Below are 15,170 nucleotides of genomic sequence, written 5' to 3' on the forward strand. Positions count from 1 at the left end.
GTATTGTGACTAATGGAACCAAAAATTATTAAATGATTAGCTACTATAATGATTTTGTATCAGAGTTCCTGGTGACACATTTTAATTTTCTTAAATATTTATATTTCTCCTTTTATGAGTCTCAGTTTTCCTCCTGTCCATAGTTGAGAGGGTGATTTGAAGACATATCTAAGAACATTATTTTAAAAGTGAAAGTCAATTGCAGTTCCCATTCTTGAGAAACAAATGACTGTGTTCTCTTCCATGGGGCTACACTGACTCCTTCGTGCACTGAACAGTTGCACACACCTTTACATCACTAGTTCTCTACCTTTTCTGTAATCTATAGATAAGATTTCACCGCCATTACTAAACTAAGCAAGAAAGAATTTATATATTGGAGAAAATGCTCAGTTATCTAAGGTGTAAAAAGGGCTGGTATCTAGTTTACAGGCTCAAGCCATGATCCACAAAAACATGGCTGAACTTACAATTGTGAAAAAGTCATCACATTTTTTTTTTCCGTGAAAATGTTTTGTGAACAGAAGTCTTTTGTTGTAGGCACAGATTGCCATTTTCTGAAGAGCACTGACTTGGTGGCTTCTAATTTCTATCCAGAGAAAATCAGGAAAAACATTTCCAATCATCAAAGTTCATTCCTGTCAATTCTATGTCTAATACTGCAACCATTAGGATTAGAAAGAGGTAATGTCAGGATATGCAGGCATTCTGTTCCTGAAGCAATATTCATTTTCTCCATGGTTCTCCACACTCAAGCCTTATTTTCCTTCTAGAGTGTCTGGGTGTGGTGTTTAGAAAAAGAGACTGGCAAGTAGCTTCAAACTTATCCCAGACTTGCCGTTTCCATAGCAGACTGGTCCTAATAAGTGTGATGGCTTCTTTTTTTCTGGGTTTTATATATGTATGATACAGTGAACAAGTTCAAGCTTAGCAAAGATACTTGCACTTGAGAAAATCAAAGCATATTTCTGCAAACCAGTGCTCAAAAATAGCTTCTTGGGAGTTAGGGAGATGCTTGGGTAGGTAAAGGGGCTTCCCAGCTCCTATGATCCCCTGAGTTTGATTTCTGAAACTTACATGTTGGAAAGGAAGATCAGGTTTCTCCTATCAAGTGTTCTCTGACCTTCAAAGGTGTGTGCTATGGCAAGCATTCCCCACTACCAAAAGAAAAAGAGTTTCTTGGCTTACATAATCAAAAGCTAAAATGTACAAAGAAGACTTTCAGAAGACCTCTTTGTACAATCAGTGCATAAACGAACTCACCACAAGCTCCTTTCTGTTATATATTGGGGAAACGGGTGTTAAAAAAAATTGACTACACATGACCAAGTCAATCAACATTATGGCATGGATTCTGGTGGGAACCTCCAGCCTCACCACCACTAGAGGAGTGGCTATGGAGGAAGGAGAGTGTTTTTTTTTTCTTCAGTAGTGTGGCTATGATAGGTTCCCCAATCTCCAATGGATAGCCTCACACCCATGAACATATGAACTCAGTGGGTTATAAAAATGAAGAGGATATAAAGTTGTGTAGGGGAATTGTTGGAGCAAGGTTCTGCAGATTTTGTAGTCAGATAATAGGGATTACATATGATCAAGATGAACTGTATACATCTATGAAATCCTCAAAGCCTAAATAAAAAGTATTAAAATTTCATTTTTTAAAGGAATTTGAGAGGCCTGAGATGGCTAAGTCAGAAAAATGTAGTGTAAGCATGGCAATCTGTGTTTGAATCTCACATTAAATGAAAACATGGTCAATAGCCATGGGTATCTAGGGCTATCTTGGAAGGCTAAGGCAACAGCATCCCTGGAGTCCACTTGCCAGTCATCCCAGTTACATTGCTGAGCTCTAGGTTCAGGGAGAAATGTTGTCTCAAAAAATTAGGTGCCCAGTAATTTAGGAAGGCATGTAACATCCTACCTCTGGGCTTCATATATATCTTTGCACATTCATACATATGTAACAAACATACTACACACACAAACACAAACTTATACCAACCACCATCACCACCACCACCACCACCACCACCAGCACCACCACCACCACCACCACCACCACCACCACCACCACCATCCAGGAAATCTTGAGGCAGTAAGAAGGGCCTGTAACAGAAATCCAAGTGCTTTCCAATTTCTTTGTGTCCTTGTCCTAGAGGCCTTATTCAACACTTGAAAATGGTTTTACTGTTTAGACAAGATATCCATGTACTTCTTGCCCTATAAAACCTTTTTATCTATCTTATCTACCCCTAGTTGGGACTCACCAGCAGCATTTCATAAACCACATTCATTATCAGCTTCTGCCAAAATAATGCTGATATTAATATACTTACTAGTAAATTCTTTATGCGTATTCTATTCTTTACTGAGGCCCTTTATGATTCATCTACTCTTGACTGGAGATTTTTTTATGCTCAGTCAATTTTTATGAGGGAATTAAAATACATATTAACTTATAGTACATTAACTGCCCTACGAAATCATCTGAAAGCAACTAAAACTTTTTTGAAACTAAGAAATCCTAACTTATTTGGCAGTGATATTTCTTATCTTATAATATCTATTCACAACTCCAAGGATGTACCCTGAGGAAGCCTTTGTCCTTACCTCAGGTCTGGCTCTCATTTCTTTTCACCCTCTTTATAACTCAGTAGGTGAGAAGAAAAAAAAATCAAAAATGAGCATCAGAAGGAAAGAAGTACAGCAGTAAGTCTCACACTTTCCATCATCAGTACAACTTCTTTATCCGTGTGTGTGTGTGTGTGTGTGTGTGTGTGTGTGTACAGGTGTGTGTACAGGTGTGTGAGCATGTGTATGTATTTGTAAGGAGGCCAGAAGTAGTCTCTTGCTGCCATTCCTCTGGTGCTATCTACCTTGTTTTTTGAGATAGGGTTTCTCATTGACCTGGAGCTCATCATGAGCGTTCATCTAGCTGTCCAGTGAGCTCCAGGGGTTCACTTAAATTCATCTCCCTGGCTCTGTTATTACAAGTAAGCACTGTCCAGCATGGCTGTTAAACATGGTTTCTAAAGAATCAAGTTCAAGTCAGTCTGCTTGCACAGCAAGTGATTTGTTGTCTGAACAACCCCTCCAGCCCAACTTGTACCTTTTCTACCCACACTCTTTCTCTCAACTTCAAGTGACAAGCTTAGAATTGATGATTTTGTCTGCAGATAGGAAACCTCTCTTTCAGAGGCACTTTTTCTTGAACCAAGCATATTGTCCATGAAGGCACAGATGGAGACAGAAAGAACAAATACTTCTTTTGCATTGCTTACCTTGGGGTATGGGTACTGCCTTGCTTTGGGGTACAGTGCTCCAGTAAACCGCGGTATAACCATATTAGGCACCAAGGAGTCATTTATCATCAAGAAGGCAAGTCTCTCTCCATCGGGTGACCACCAGTGGGCGATGTGAGAATGTAGAAGTTCCTCTAGAATAAATGAGTGTTATTTGAGATCGACTGTAGAGATGTGGGCTCAGTGACCCACAAATATCTGTCCTTGAAATCATCATTGTGCATGAATATGTTCTAGACAGAATGTTATATTTTATCAACTTCTCCAAGAAGTCTGTATTTTTAAATTGCTGTTTCAATTCCAGGAAAAGCAGAAAGAGAGGAAGGTTAGAAAGGACCATCAAAGTTAGGGTTGAGGTAGCATGGACTTAACACATGAAAGTATCACTTGAGTGAAAAGATAAGAACAATGAGTGAATATTGAGAAACAGCTAAAAGCATCCCCACTCATAATATCATTCAAGCGTATGTGCATGCAACTATTTTTCTTTTCTCTCATCAAACAAGTTTGGGGCTCACTATAATAGTTACATTCTTTTTAGCTCTAAGGAAAGAGAATGAAATATAGAGAGAGACATTTTTCATATAGCATAAGATGAACTATATACTTCTGACTCAGGAAGTTAATTTGTAGGAACCACATCAAAAGTCCCCATATTATGTACCCTCTGGCTTCTATATTGTATGATTATTATGGCCTTTGCACAGACAATTAGAAGGAAGTGAATAAAACCAGGTTATCTATTTCCATAGCTCCATCCTGCAATGTTACCTCAGGCCAGCTGTGAACTTTAGTTGATGTTACCATCACTGTTCATAAGTCTATACTATATGATTCTATGTTTAGGGACAGCTCATCACTATGTTCATTGTAACAATAGTGACTTGGCTGCTCTTAGTTTATTTTATAGCAGGTTCCTCTGAGGTTTCCCATGGCTTCACCTCTGTAAATAGTATCTTTGTAAACAAGGCATCTTCAAATCATTTTACTGAATAAGTCAAGTCTTTCCTTTGGGGATCCTGAAACAGTAATTAATATTAGAAAAGAAATTCATAAAATATACCTTCAAAATTAGATTTTTGAGAATAGGTGGTATTTTTTGGTTATGGTGTGCTTGTGTGTGTGTGTGTTGCAATAATTCTTCTTTTTTCCAAGGGAGGAAATAAATTATGGGTAATCTATAGAACAAGATATAGTTGTGAGTCATCAACTGTAATTGCTGGTGATTTTGAGTGACATGTTGGTAGAGGTGAAAAGTGTTAGAACAAATATTTGTGTCACCTTGTTGTGACAAAAATAATGGTGATCATAAAGATTGTAAAACATGGTTGACATTGTTTTCCTAAAAGCCTAGAAAAATGCTATAGGAATAAAAGAGAAATTCAAGAGCCGGGCGGTGGTGGTGCACGCCTTTAATCCCAGCACTCGGGAGGCAGAGGCAGGCGGATCTCTTTGAGTTCGAGGCCAGCCTGGTCTACCAAGTGAGTTCCAGGAAAGGCGCAAAGCTACACAAAGAAACCCTGTCTCGAAACAAAACAAAACAAAACAAAAAAAAAAAAAAAAGAGAAATTCAAGCTGAAAACACACATGCAGAACAAATGTTCTCAAAGCATCATTGGAATAGAATAGTCCTTTTCTTGTGCAATTAGAAAAGAAAGCCAAGATCCAAGAAAGCCCAGTAATAGATGAAGATTAAAAGTACCTTAACAATGGATCATCAAATGACAATGTAACCTCAACTTCCCATTATGAACTGTCTTACCTACTGAGTGAATGCAGCAACAATCCGCTGTAAAGTGAAAGTGAAGGTGTGTGAGGGGCTAAACCTAAAGAGCACGTGTGATTGCCTAACCTACTGCCATCTCTGACTTGCCTCACTCCTTCATGTCACATGTGTGACCCAAGTTGTGTTGCCAAATACAAGTCAGGACTGAATGCAGGTTTAAAGTGTAGGCAGGTCCCTGTGCATGAGCAAGCTGGAAACGGATCAGAGCTATACTATATTCTGTCTCAGGAAGAACACTGAAGTACAATAATAAACAGATCCTCCAACTTGGCAGAATTTGCAACAAAATATTTCCATGTTTCTGCAAAAAAGCTTTGGCCTGTGGATAGTAACTAATAAATGTCTACTTGATCAGGTATATAGGAAGAATAAAACTTGACATTTGGAAGCACAGAAATTTAGGGATGAATCATCAGAAGGATTAAATATATGTAAATATATTTATGAAGATATTAATGTCATGTAAAGTCAATAGACCACACCCATAATCAAAATGACTATCAATAATCACATGGACAACATAATCTCTAGTCAGCTTTTAGTGCCTACCTTACATGCAAAAGTCATGATTACCTCCCTGTCCCTGGTATAGTGGCGGTGCTACCTGCTACACTAGCCAACTATCTTGGAGCAGACTGGCTGCATAGGAACCCTTCCATTCAGTGAGGCAGCATCTGTGTCAAATAGAAGCACATGTCTTGGGAGTCAACTTTGTTGGCTGTCTATGGGTCTGTGGACACAGCTATATGAAATCTAACCAAAATATCTGTCACTGTCTTAATAACCTACACTACACTGGCTGTAAACAGGCAAACATTTATGAAGAAGGGCCACAGGGACACTCAGTGTAGGAAACTGGTGGTGTTATCCTATTTGTATTAGATTTATGTTTCTGGAATGGTGGGTACATGGACTTATTTGTTCTGTGGAAATATTGCATTTTTTTGTTTAACAACACTGAATGAGACAACATTCTACAGAAAGCATAAGGGGTTGCTAAACTGGAGTGGAAATGGTAATGGACTATCACTCTGACACATCTAACCTATGAAATAGTATATTTCCTGTTCTCCTAATTGTGAGGACGTTAGCTTAGAAGTTTTATTTCCTGAAGGAATAATGACACCAACTGGAACATATTCACAAGCCCATTCTTCTGAATTAGAAGCTCAAACTTTTCTTGTAATTATGTTGAGCTTAATATAATGGAAAAACAAAATAGAAGAAAACCAGCAACCTAACAGAAAGTCCAGTCACTTTGCTTGACCCGATGATATAGCTTATCTGTCAGAAATTAAATATATTGTTACTACACAAAACCAATGATTAGCAAATACTTATTTGTCCCATAAAAATAAAATAGACTGGGCAAGGGAGTTGGCTCAGTAAGTAAATGTTTCTGATGCAACTTTGAGGTCTTGAGTTTAGATCCTCAGAAACCAAGTAGAAGCCAGACACATTTGCCCTGACATTGGTGATTTCAGATTTTCTCTGGGGAGATAAGAGGAGGAGGGGGTAATCCCTGGACTCTTGGGGTTCCTCTTTCCTGGTATATGCAGAGGTAGTGAACAAAGAGACTGTCTCCACCAAGGTGATGAAAAGAAAGTACCAACACCTGCAATATGAAGGTGGTAAATAAGAGCATCTTTAATATAATTTCCTCAATAGATATTCTGGAAAAAAAAGGCGCCATTTCTTTAATTGCAACTCACAGGGTGTTTATTTCAGGATTGTGGCTTCTTATGCTAATTATATTACATTATTTACAAACAATTTCTTTTTTACAAATCACACTGCATTCTAATTTAGTGTAGTTTTGGCTTTTATATAAAAATTTTATTTCTGTGTTTTATAGAATTTCACTGTAGAGCAGATGGAGTTTTCAACACATGTAGTTTTTTATCACAAACACTTAAGAACACACAGCCACAAACATGAAGTGTTTCCCAAAATCGAAGATCTAATCATTTCATTCAGATTAACAGGCTCTTCTAAAAGGCAAGCTGGTTTTTATCCACCTGTAATCAATTTAGACAGGCAAGATTTCCTGAGGCATCACTACAATTTCTATGGTTGTTCCATCCCACTTATTTTCTTCATGTTACTGTCAACATTCTTGTGGGAATTACCTCTCTTTCCTCCCTTCCCACTTTCTTCTTTCATTCCCAGCTTTCACAGTACTGCTTTGGCCTAACCATGAAAGTCTCCAGTGGTATGTCAGTGAATCCACCAGCTCTTTCAGAATCCATAGAGAGCCCATATTGTCGATGACCCTGTCTCTCTGTCTTCCATGCCCCTGTCTCCGTATGCTTACTTTGTCTTATTTTCTATTTCTAGTTTCACTGGCAAGTGCCCAGGATTTGATATCCTGATGACAAAGACATTGCCAAAAGAAAATAAAAATGTAGCAAAAACATAGGCATGTTGCATTGTTCTCTTTTGATGAAACTAATACAACAGTAAATGTGTGAAAGGATTTTGTTCATACTATATTTTTTTTATTTTGTTTTTTACTCTTCTTTCAGACCAAAGCAAGGACCATTGTTTCATCTATGGAGCACCTTAAATTCCTCCTTGCTACCAAACTGAGCACTGCTTGTAAATCTGTTTAATAAGTTGACTTGACTTTTGTTCTTTCTTCTGACTGCCATGAGTAGAGGGGTCTGTTAACCAATCGTTGCTCAGTTCACTGCATTGTAAATATTCCAAACACATACATCATTATTAACTGTTGTAGTATTGTGTTCACATTTGACAGAAAAATGCATTCTATAGATGTGTATTGAATTTCAAAGAATGATCCTTTTTATATAGTGACAGATATTACATAATTTTATACATTGCTTTTTGACCATATTACTCCATTACCCTCTCTAATCCCCGCCCCCAATTTCAAGTTGTGAAGTTGGCAACTATACACTTTACATTCTTCTTGTTTTTTTTTTTTTTAATTTTTTGAGACAGGGTTTCTCTGTGTAGCTTCGTGCCTTTCCTGGAACTCACTCTGTAGCCCAGGTTGGCCTTGAACTCACAGAGATCCATCCGCCTGCCTCTGCCTCCCAAGTGCTAGGATTAAAGGCGTGTGCCACCACCACCTAGCAATTTACAAGTTCTTTAAAAGAAATATTGACATGGTATTTTCAGTTGTATACCCATATCAAATCTAGAGATATTTATGGGTAACATTAGATTTACTTTCAATAAATAAAATACTTTAAATTGTCTTATATTTTGGAAATTTTGTGGATATTCCTCAGAATTTCAACAACTCTTCAAAATAGGTGTCTATATTTTTCTTATGAATTGAATGGTTATAAAACTAGAAGAAAAGAGAAGAGACTGAAAATGAAACTTGGAAAGATGTGTAAGTACTCCACTTAGTATCTTTGGGCATTAATACTAGGCTCACAAAGTGGCCTGGTAGTGAACAGATCATGCCCCATCCTTGTCATAAATCTGCATTGCATTTCTTTTGAGACAGGGTGCAACTATGTAGCTTATGTGGAATGGAACTCACTCTTCAGGAGAGACTGATTAACAATTCTCCTGTCTCAGCCTTTCAAGTGCGGAAGCATACCATGCCATCTGACTTACAACTTTTATTGTCTTTTATCTGAGTTGTCTCTATTCCCACCCACCAGGGACTTTAGAGAAGTCAAGTTTCAATTTAAGAAAAGTGACTATGTGATATGGTGATTTAGATCAGAATTGCTTTCTGTGAAGTACAAGGAAGGAAATCTCTGTTTCTCAGGGGCACATGCCATTGAGGTGCACACATTGTGCGGAGGTTTGTCATTGACTCACAGTTGGTATACTGAAGAGGAAGGAAGAGGCTGGAGAGTAGGAACTACAGGCACATCAGGTAAACTAAAGGCCAATGGAAAGCAAAAGGCTGAGAAAATCAACGATTGCTTATTTACCACTGCCAATCCTTTGAAGTGGCTACTTTGGTAGGGTTCCTCTTGGAAATGGAGTGAGAACTGGGCACCTCATGGACAGTAGCATTAAGAGCCTTTGGCTAAAGAAAACCCCAGTGACATCTGATGGTGCAGGAGCCAGAGGGACAAAGTTTAACCTGAATGATAATGCTTGTCATCATTGTCCAGATTACCCTCTGCAATGTGTCAGATCTATAATGTCATCAGAAAGGTGCCTGTGACCTGTTTCCTTGTGATCTCCTTAGACTTCACCACACTGCCCATGCTCAATTCAGATTTATAAATTATTCATTGTCTGTTTATTTAATATTTATACTATTTCTAATATATTTAATTATGTTAATTTCGTTATATTGTCTATATTATTATTTATTCCAATATCAATATTATTTATATCTACATTAATTTTTAATTTATTACTTTGTTAGTTTATTTGTTGACATTTATATATACATTTGTACTTACATTATTTACAGTATTTTGTACATTGATTATACATAATATTGAATTTTATTATGAAATTTTCATACATGTACAGGGTTTTATGTATCCCAGAATGGCCTTGAATTCACTTTGTAGCTGAGGAGGATGAACTCCCAATCTTTCTTTTCTTACCTCTAAGATGCTGGAATTACACATCATGCCCAGTATACGCAGTGCTGGGAATCGATCCAAGGGTTTGTGTGTGGTAGGCAAGTGCTGTACCAACAGAGTTCCATCTACAGTCATGGAGTTTTGTTATCACATTAAGTAAAAGGCTTTAGGGCTGGTGAGATGGCTCTGCAGGTAAAAGTACTTACCACCAAGCCCTATGACCTGAGTTCAGTCTCCAGAATCTACATGATAGGAGGAGAGAAACAACTCATACATGTTGTTCTCTCTCTCTCTCTCTCTCTCTCTCTCTCTCTCTCTCTCTCTCTCTCTCTCTCTCTCTCTCACACACACACACACACACACACACACACATATGAAATGGGCATTTTCACATGTGCATACACACATACACACAATAAGTAAGTAAACAAGTAAACATAAAAAAATAATATGAATTCTTAAATTTCACAAAAATGGAATGACTACAATCTCCATGTAGCTTTTCCAAGAAATCGGATGTTTCAATCCTCCCAATTTGTGTTCAAGGCAGAGAAACCTATGCAAAGGACATTGAGTTTTTACCTTGTTGGCTTAAAAGAATCACAAGGTGTCACCCATCATAGCATGCCAACAGGCTGTGAAATGTCTATGCTTACACTAACCCCTCTCTGCTCTGAGAGTGCCTCCCTTTGTCACTGATCTCTCACTGTGTCAGACACCGCTGTTCATTAGTGACCCAAACCCAAAGCAATAGACTCTAGACTTGTTCTCTGTCGTTCCTCATGCACCCCATCTGCTTAGCCACTAAGACCTAATTATGCTACTGCCTCATCAGTTTTAGATTCTTCCCTCCCACTAACTGCTCTAGCCCCCATTTTATGACTCATTATCTCCTGATTGAGCACAGAAAATGTCCCTTCCACCATTCCACCCACGCTCTACACCATCACCAAAACGACCTAGCTCTGTGCAAGAGCTAGTCCCTGCTTGACCAGTTTCTTTCATTTCTTTGCACACCAGTAACAAAATACCCAAAGTCCTACCTCACTGGCACAGGTCACTGCTGATCTTGGGTCTTGCTGCCCTCTTCTGTCTCATTTTATACACCATTGCTGTGAAGGCAATTTGAATTCCCCAGGCACAAACACCTCCCTGTTCAAACCTTCTGTAACTCTGCAAGCTGTTTCCTGGGGTTAGTCTTTTCGTCTCATGCCAATGGTGTGTGTGTGTGTGTGTGTGTGTGTGTGTGTGTGTGTGTGTGTGTGTGCATGCACATGTGCACATGCACACACCCTTGTATGTGCACAGTTATAGAAGTCAAAGGAGTTATGTTCTACCTCATTTGACCATTTGACACAGGATTCACTTGTTCACACCTGTGCACTGCAGACTAACTGGCTCATCAGATTCCAGGTATTGTTTTGTCTCTGCCTCCCTTCTCTACTAGGGGCACTAAAATTACAGATGCATGTGTGCTACCATAACATATTTACATGGGTTCTGGGGATTCTAAATTAGGTCCTCATCCTTGTGTGGCAAGTGTTTTACCCACATCTCTGAAGCCCAATAATTCCTAAACTTTCAGTATCAATTCAGGGGGCTTCCTTCTTGGAAAATGTTTTACAAACATCTAGATTGGGCTAAGACACACAACTTTCAACTTTCTTCTTTATAAATCTACATTTACTAAGATTCAAGGGCTGGATCTGGCTTCCTTATCTTTCAGAGTCTGCTACAGTGTTGAGGATGTTTTGAACACAAGAGGCCTATCAGAGTCTCTTTGTTTCTCTAGGCAAAGGTACTCTTAGTCCCTGTCTTCTAGAATATCTGGAGTAGTCAGGCTTGTTTCTGCACCCACATCCTTAATCAGTGCCCTCCTCAGCAACTCTAGTAACTTAACTTTGAGAGAGAAAAGTCAGAGCCAGTTTCCAGCATTCTCAAAAGAGAACTAGTTTTGCCTCGTTTGTATTTCGCTGATGTTTGTTTTTGCTCTTTCATTCTGTAACTATGACTGATACTACCATTCAGCATACCTCTCATTACTCTTCAAGATAGTGCTTGAATGTATATGGAAATCTATTATACACACATACATACACATATGCATATATATGATGTGTGTATACATGTATGTGTATGTATGTATGTGTGTATATACATGTACCCTCACATACCAAGACCTCAACTAACTACACATATACATCTAAGTTTGAAAGACTACAACTCAATAAGACAGCTCAACCTAGTAACATCTTTTACTGAATGTAAGGTTCTCAAGGCCTCATGGTCACTTGCACATGAAGGTAGTTCTGGACTACTGAAATACAGCTGGATTACAAAAGGCCTCCAGTAATGGCCATTGAGTGAGAAGATAGATGAATGGATGGATGTTTGAATAATTTGCTTTTACCTTAGAGCTAAAAGTATCAGCCTGCTATCATATTGCTGAGAATACAAAATATCTTGTAAGGGCTTTGTGATAAATATATGATAAATAAATGTGCCTGCTTTGTCACGGCTGTTGGGTAAACTCTTTACTTACTCTACAGTGTTTTCTTTCCAGGTCAGTATTGAGAATGAAATTTAAGCTGTGGAGTCTGGACTGGTGAGATGGCTCAGTGGGTAAAAGCGCTTGCAACCAAGCCTGAAGACCTGAGTTCTGTGGTGGTATTATGTTCCCCAAAATATTGTGCACCCTAATAAACTTATCTGGGGTCAGAGAACAAAACAACCACTAGATACAGGGGCTAGAAAGTGGTGGCACTCACACCTTTAATCCTAGCATTCCAGAGGCAGAAATCCGTCTGGATCTCTGTGAGTTCAAGACCACACTGGAAACAGCCAGGCATGGTGACACATGCCTTTAATCCCAGAAAGTGACGGCAGAAAGCAGAAAGGCGTGAAAACCAGGAACTAGGCTGGTTAAGATTTTAGACTTTTAGCAGCAGCTCAGCTGAGTGCCATTTGGATAAGGACACAGAGGCTTCCAGTCTGAGGAAACAGGTTCAGCTGAGAAGTTGGTGACATGAGGTGGCTGTGGCTTGTTCTGCTTCTCTGATCTTCCAGCATTCACCCCAATACCTGGCTCTGGGTTTGTTTTTTATTAATAAGAACTTTTAAGATTCATGCTACAGAGTTCCATTTCCAGACTCCACATGGTGGAGGGACAGAACTTTATCTGGCAAGTGTTATCTGACTCCCAGATATATGATGTAGCATGTACACATCACACACATCTCACACACACACACACACACACACACTAGAAAAATATTTAAAAAATTTAAAAAGTGATTTTAGAAACCACATATTAGTAACTGAATATTGATGTTTACTGAGAGTTTTTTAATTTACTTTTATTCTTAAAGAGAATGTACCATTTCTGCAAATTTCAAATTACCGAGAAAACATGTTACAATTATTAATATATGGTATACAGTTATTACTGGTCTTTTATATAAATGTGCAAATATAAATTACTTTTAATATATGTATAAGTGGAACATTTAGTGTCTTCAGCAGCACTGTCCACTTTGGAATCAATGTTCCCTTGTGTCATGTCAAGCAGCTGTGTATGGGGGTTATCAGCAATATTAGTCTAGAAAAATTAAGAACTCTGACTTGTACAGAGGTAACACAATGTATTAAATATGTAAGGTTTTAACATACATGGGCTTCATTACAGAAAATAATAAACTATTCTCTAAGTTAAAAAAATGATCAAATAAAGACTAGAACATTTGTGTTTGAAAATTTGAGATATGAAATGCATTTTCTCAATTATTCCTCTGACTTTATAATTTGCAATCAAGTAGGCTGACTACCTCTAAATTTTGACATAGTTTGCCATGCTTGGTTGAACAGTCACAAGCCTAGGTATTAAACACAGGCCTGATCTCTCATTCTTAGAACACAGCTAGCTAATAATTATTCCATCATCAAAATTGGACAGAGGTTTTCATTGCCTAATTTGCTTTGATATTCTCAGCTATTATCAAAATTTGATTTAACAGTATCAAAAACAAATAATCAATTATATTCCATTTGTCCCCATGTACTAATTGTTAAAACATGACCCCAGTGTCCCCAATGGGAAGGATTAAATAAAATGGCTTTTGTATACTTTTTCTAAAATTTTGTTTTATTTTAAAATTTTACTTATTTATTATATTTATGTATATAGCATGTTTTTGCATGAGTTTATGTGCACCACATGCATGCAAGAATCCCTGGAGGTCAGAAACAGCATTAGATCTTCTAGGATTTGATCTAAAGAGAGTTGTGAGGCACCAAGTGGGCTAGGAACTGAACATGGATCTCTTGGAAGAGGATCAATTGCACTTAAGTGACGAATCATCTCTTCAGCTCCTTATTTTTTTATTTTTAATAATGCACATGTGAGTGCAGATACCCATGAAGTTGATGCCTCTGGGTCTGCAGTTATAAGCAATTATGAGCCACCTAATATCAGTGCTAGGTAGGGAACCCGTTTCCAAAGAAAAGCAAAATTTCTCTATCTAATTCCAGAGTGATGTAACCATCTGCATTTAAGGGTTACATGTTATCAGAACTGAAACTTGTCTAGCACAGTGTAAATATATCCATAGGTATCCACACATAATCCACTCACTCTAAAAGATATGAGTAGTATTTATGAAGATATGAACCAGAGCCAGGCAGCATGTAAGCTCATGCAATAAGACAGTATGACTGTCTTGAAAAGAAATATGGAGAAGAACCAGAAAGGCAATGGACGACTTTAACTATCAGATTTTTCTTGGAGGTGTTATGTACAAAAATGTTTTTTTATCCTTTGGAAATTAGAATTGTCCAACTCACCTTCATATAACCAGTCAGCAATCCCATTAAAAACTATTCCTTCTTTTCCTGAAGATGTCAGTCGTAAAGAACTGCTCTTGATATCAGGTTGATAGTAGATATTGTTTTCAAAAATATAAATCTGGATTAGGAAATAGGAAAGAAACAAAACCAAACATATTAGTATGCCGTTCTTAAATGTTTGTGTTAGGGAATGATCCTTGGATAGCTAATGGTTTTATTCTCTAACTGCTTTCAAACTGATATCATTTCATGTTTATATTCATATGGCATTGAAAGACTAATACTTATTACCTTCCTTATCTTATTGATATCAGGCTGTCATTTGGAAATTACATGGCATTTATACTTTCAAATCCATATTTTCATCAATGATGTTTCATCTGCTTAACAATGCTTGTCTCATACTGCCAAATTGTTTTGGCTGTGAAATGATATTTTGTAAACTCAACGAGACAGATGACTGCCACTAGATGCTATTTTAGTAACAGCAAGCCGACTCTTTGCAAAGCTTTGATAAGAGGTCTAGATGATCAATAAAATAATCTCGGGAAACTCTCCCTGACTCAGTCCATGTTCACTTCCAGTGCTTAATGGTAAGCAGCAATAAAATTCCTTTGAGCTCGTACACAAAACCAAGCTTTCCATAGACCCATATGCTCTGGCAGCTCCTTCTTCAAGAGCATGAGGGGGCTCTAGCAGGACATG

The 15,170-nt window shown here is 37.9% G+C and overlaps 1 protein-coding gene across 2 annotated transcripts in view; it reads right to left on the bottom strand.

Annotated features, from left to right (window-relative positions):
* Dpp10 (dipeptidyl peptidase like 10) overlaps positions 1-15,170 on the bottom strand; it is a 720,356-nt gene that overhangs the window by 91,368 nt on the left and 613,818 nt on the right. For both annotated transcript variants that reach the window (XM_006980956.4, XM_076547250.1), the window contains 2 exons: positions 14,463-14,583; positions 3,285-3,439 (listed from right to left, as the gene is read on the bottom strand). In XM_006980956.4, the coding sequence (XP_006981018.1) occupies positions 3,285-3,439; positions 14,463-14,583 (276 nt within the window). The remainder of the gene's footprint in view (positions 1-3,284; positions 3,440-14,462; positions 14,584-15,170) is intronic.

The sequence above is a fragment of the Peromyscus maniculatus genome, chromosome 11, assembly GCF_049852395.1.
Source record: "Peromyscus maniculatus bairdii isolate BWxNUB_F1_BW_parent chromosome 11, HU_Pman_BW_mat_3.1, whole genome shotgun sequence".
Lineage (NCBI taxonomy): Eukaryota > Metazoa > Chordata > Mammalia > Rodentia > Cricetidae > Peromyscus > Peromyscus maniculatus.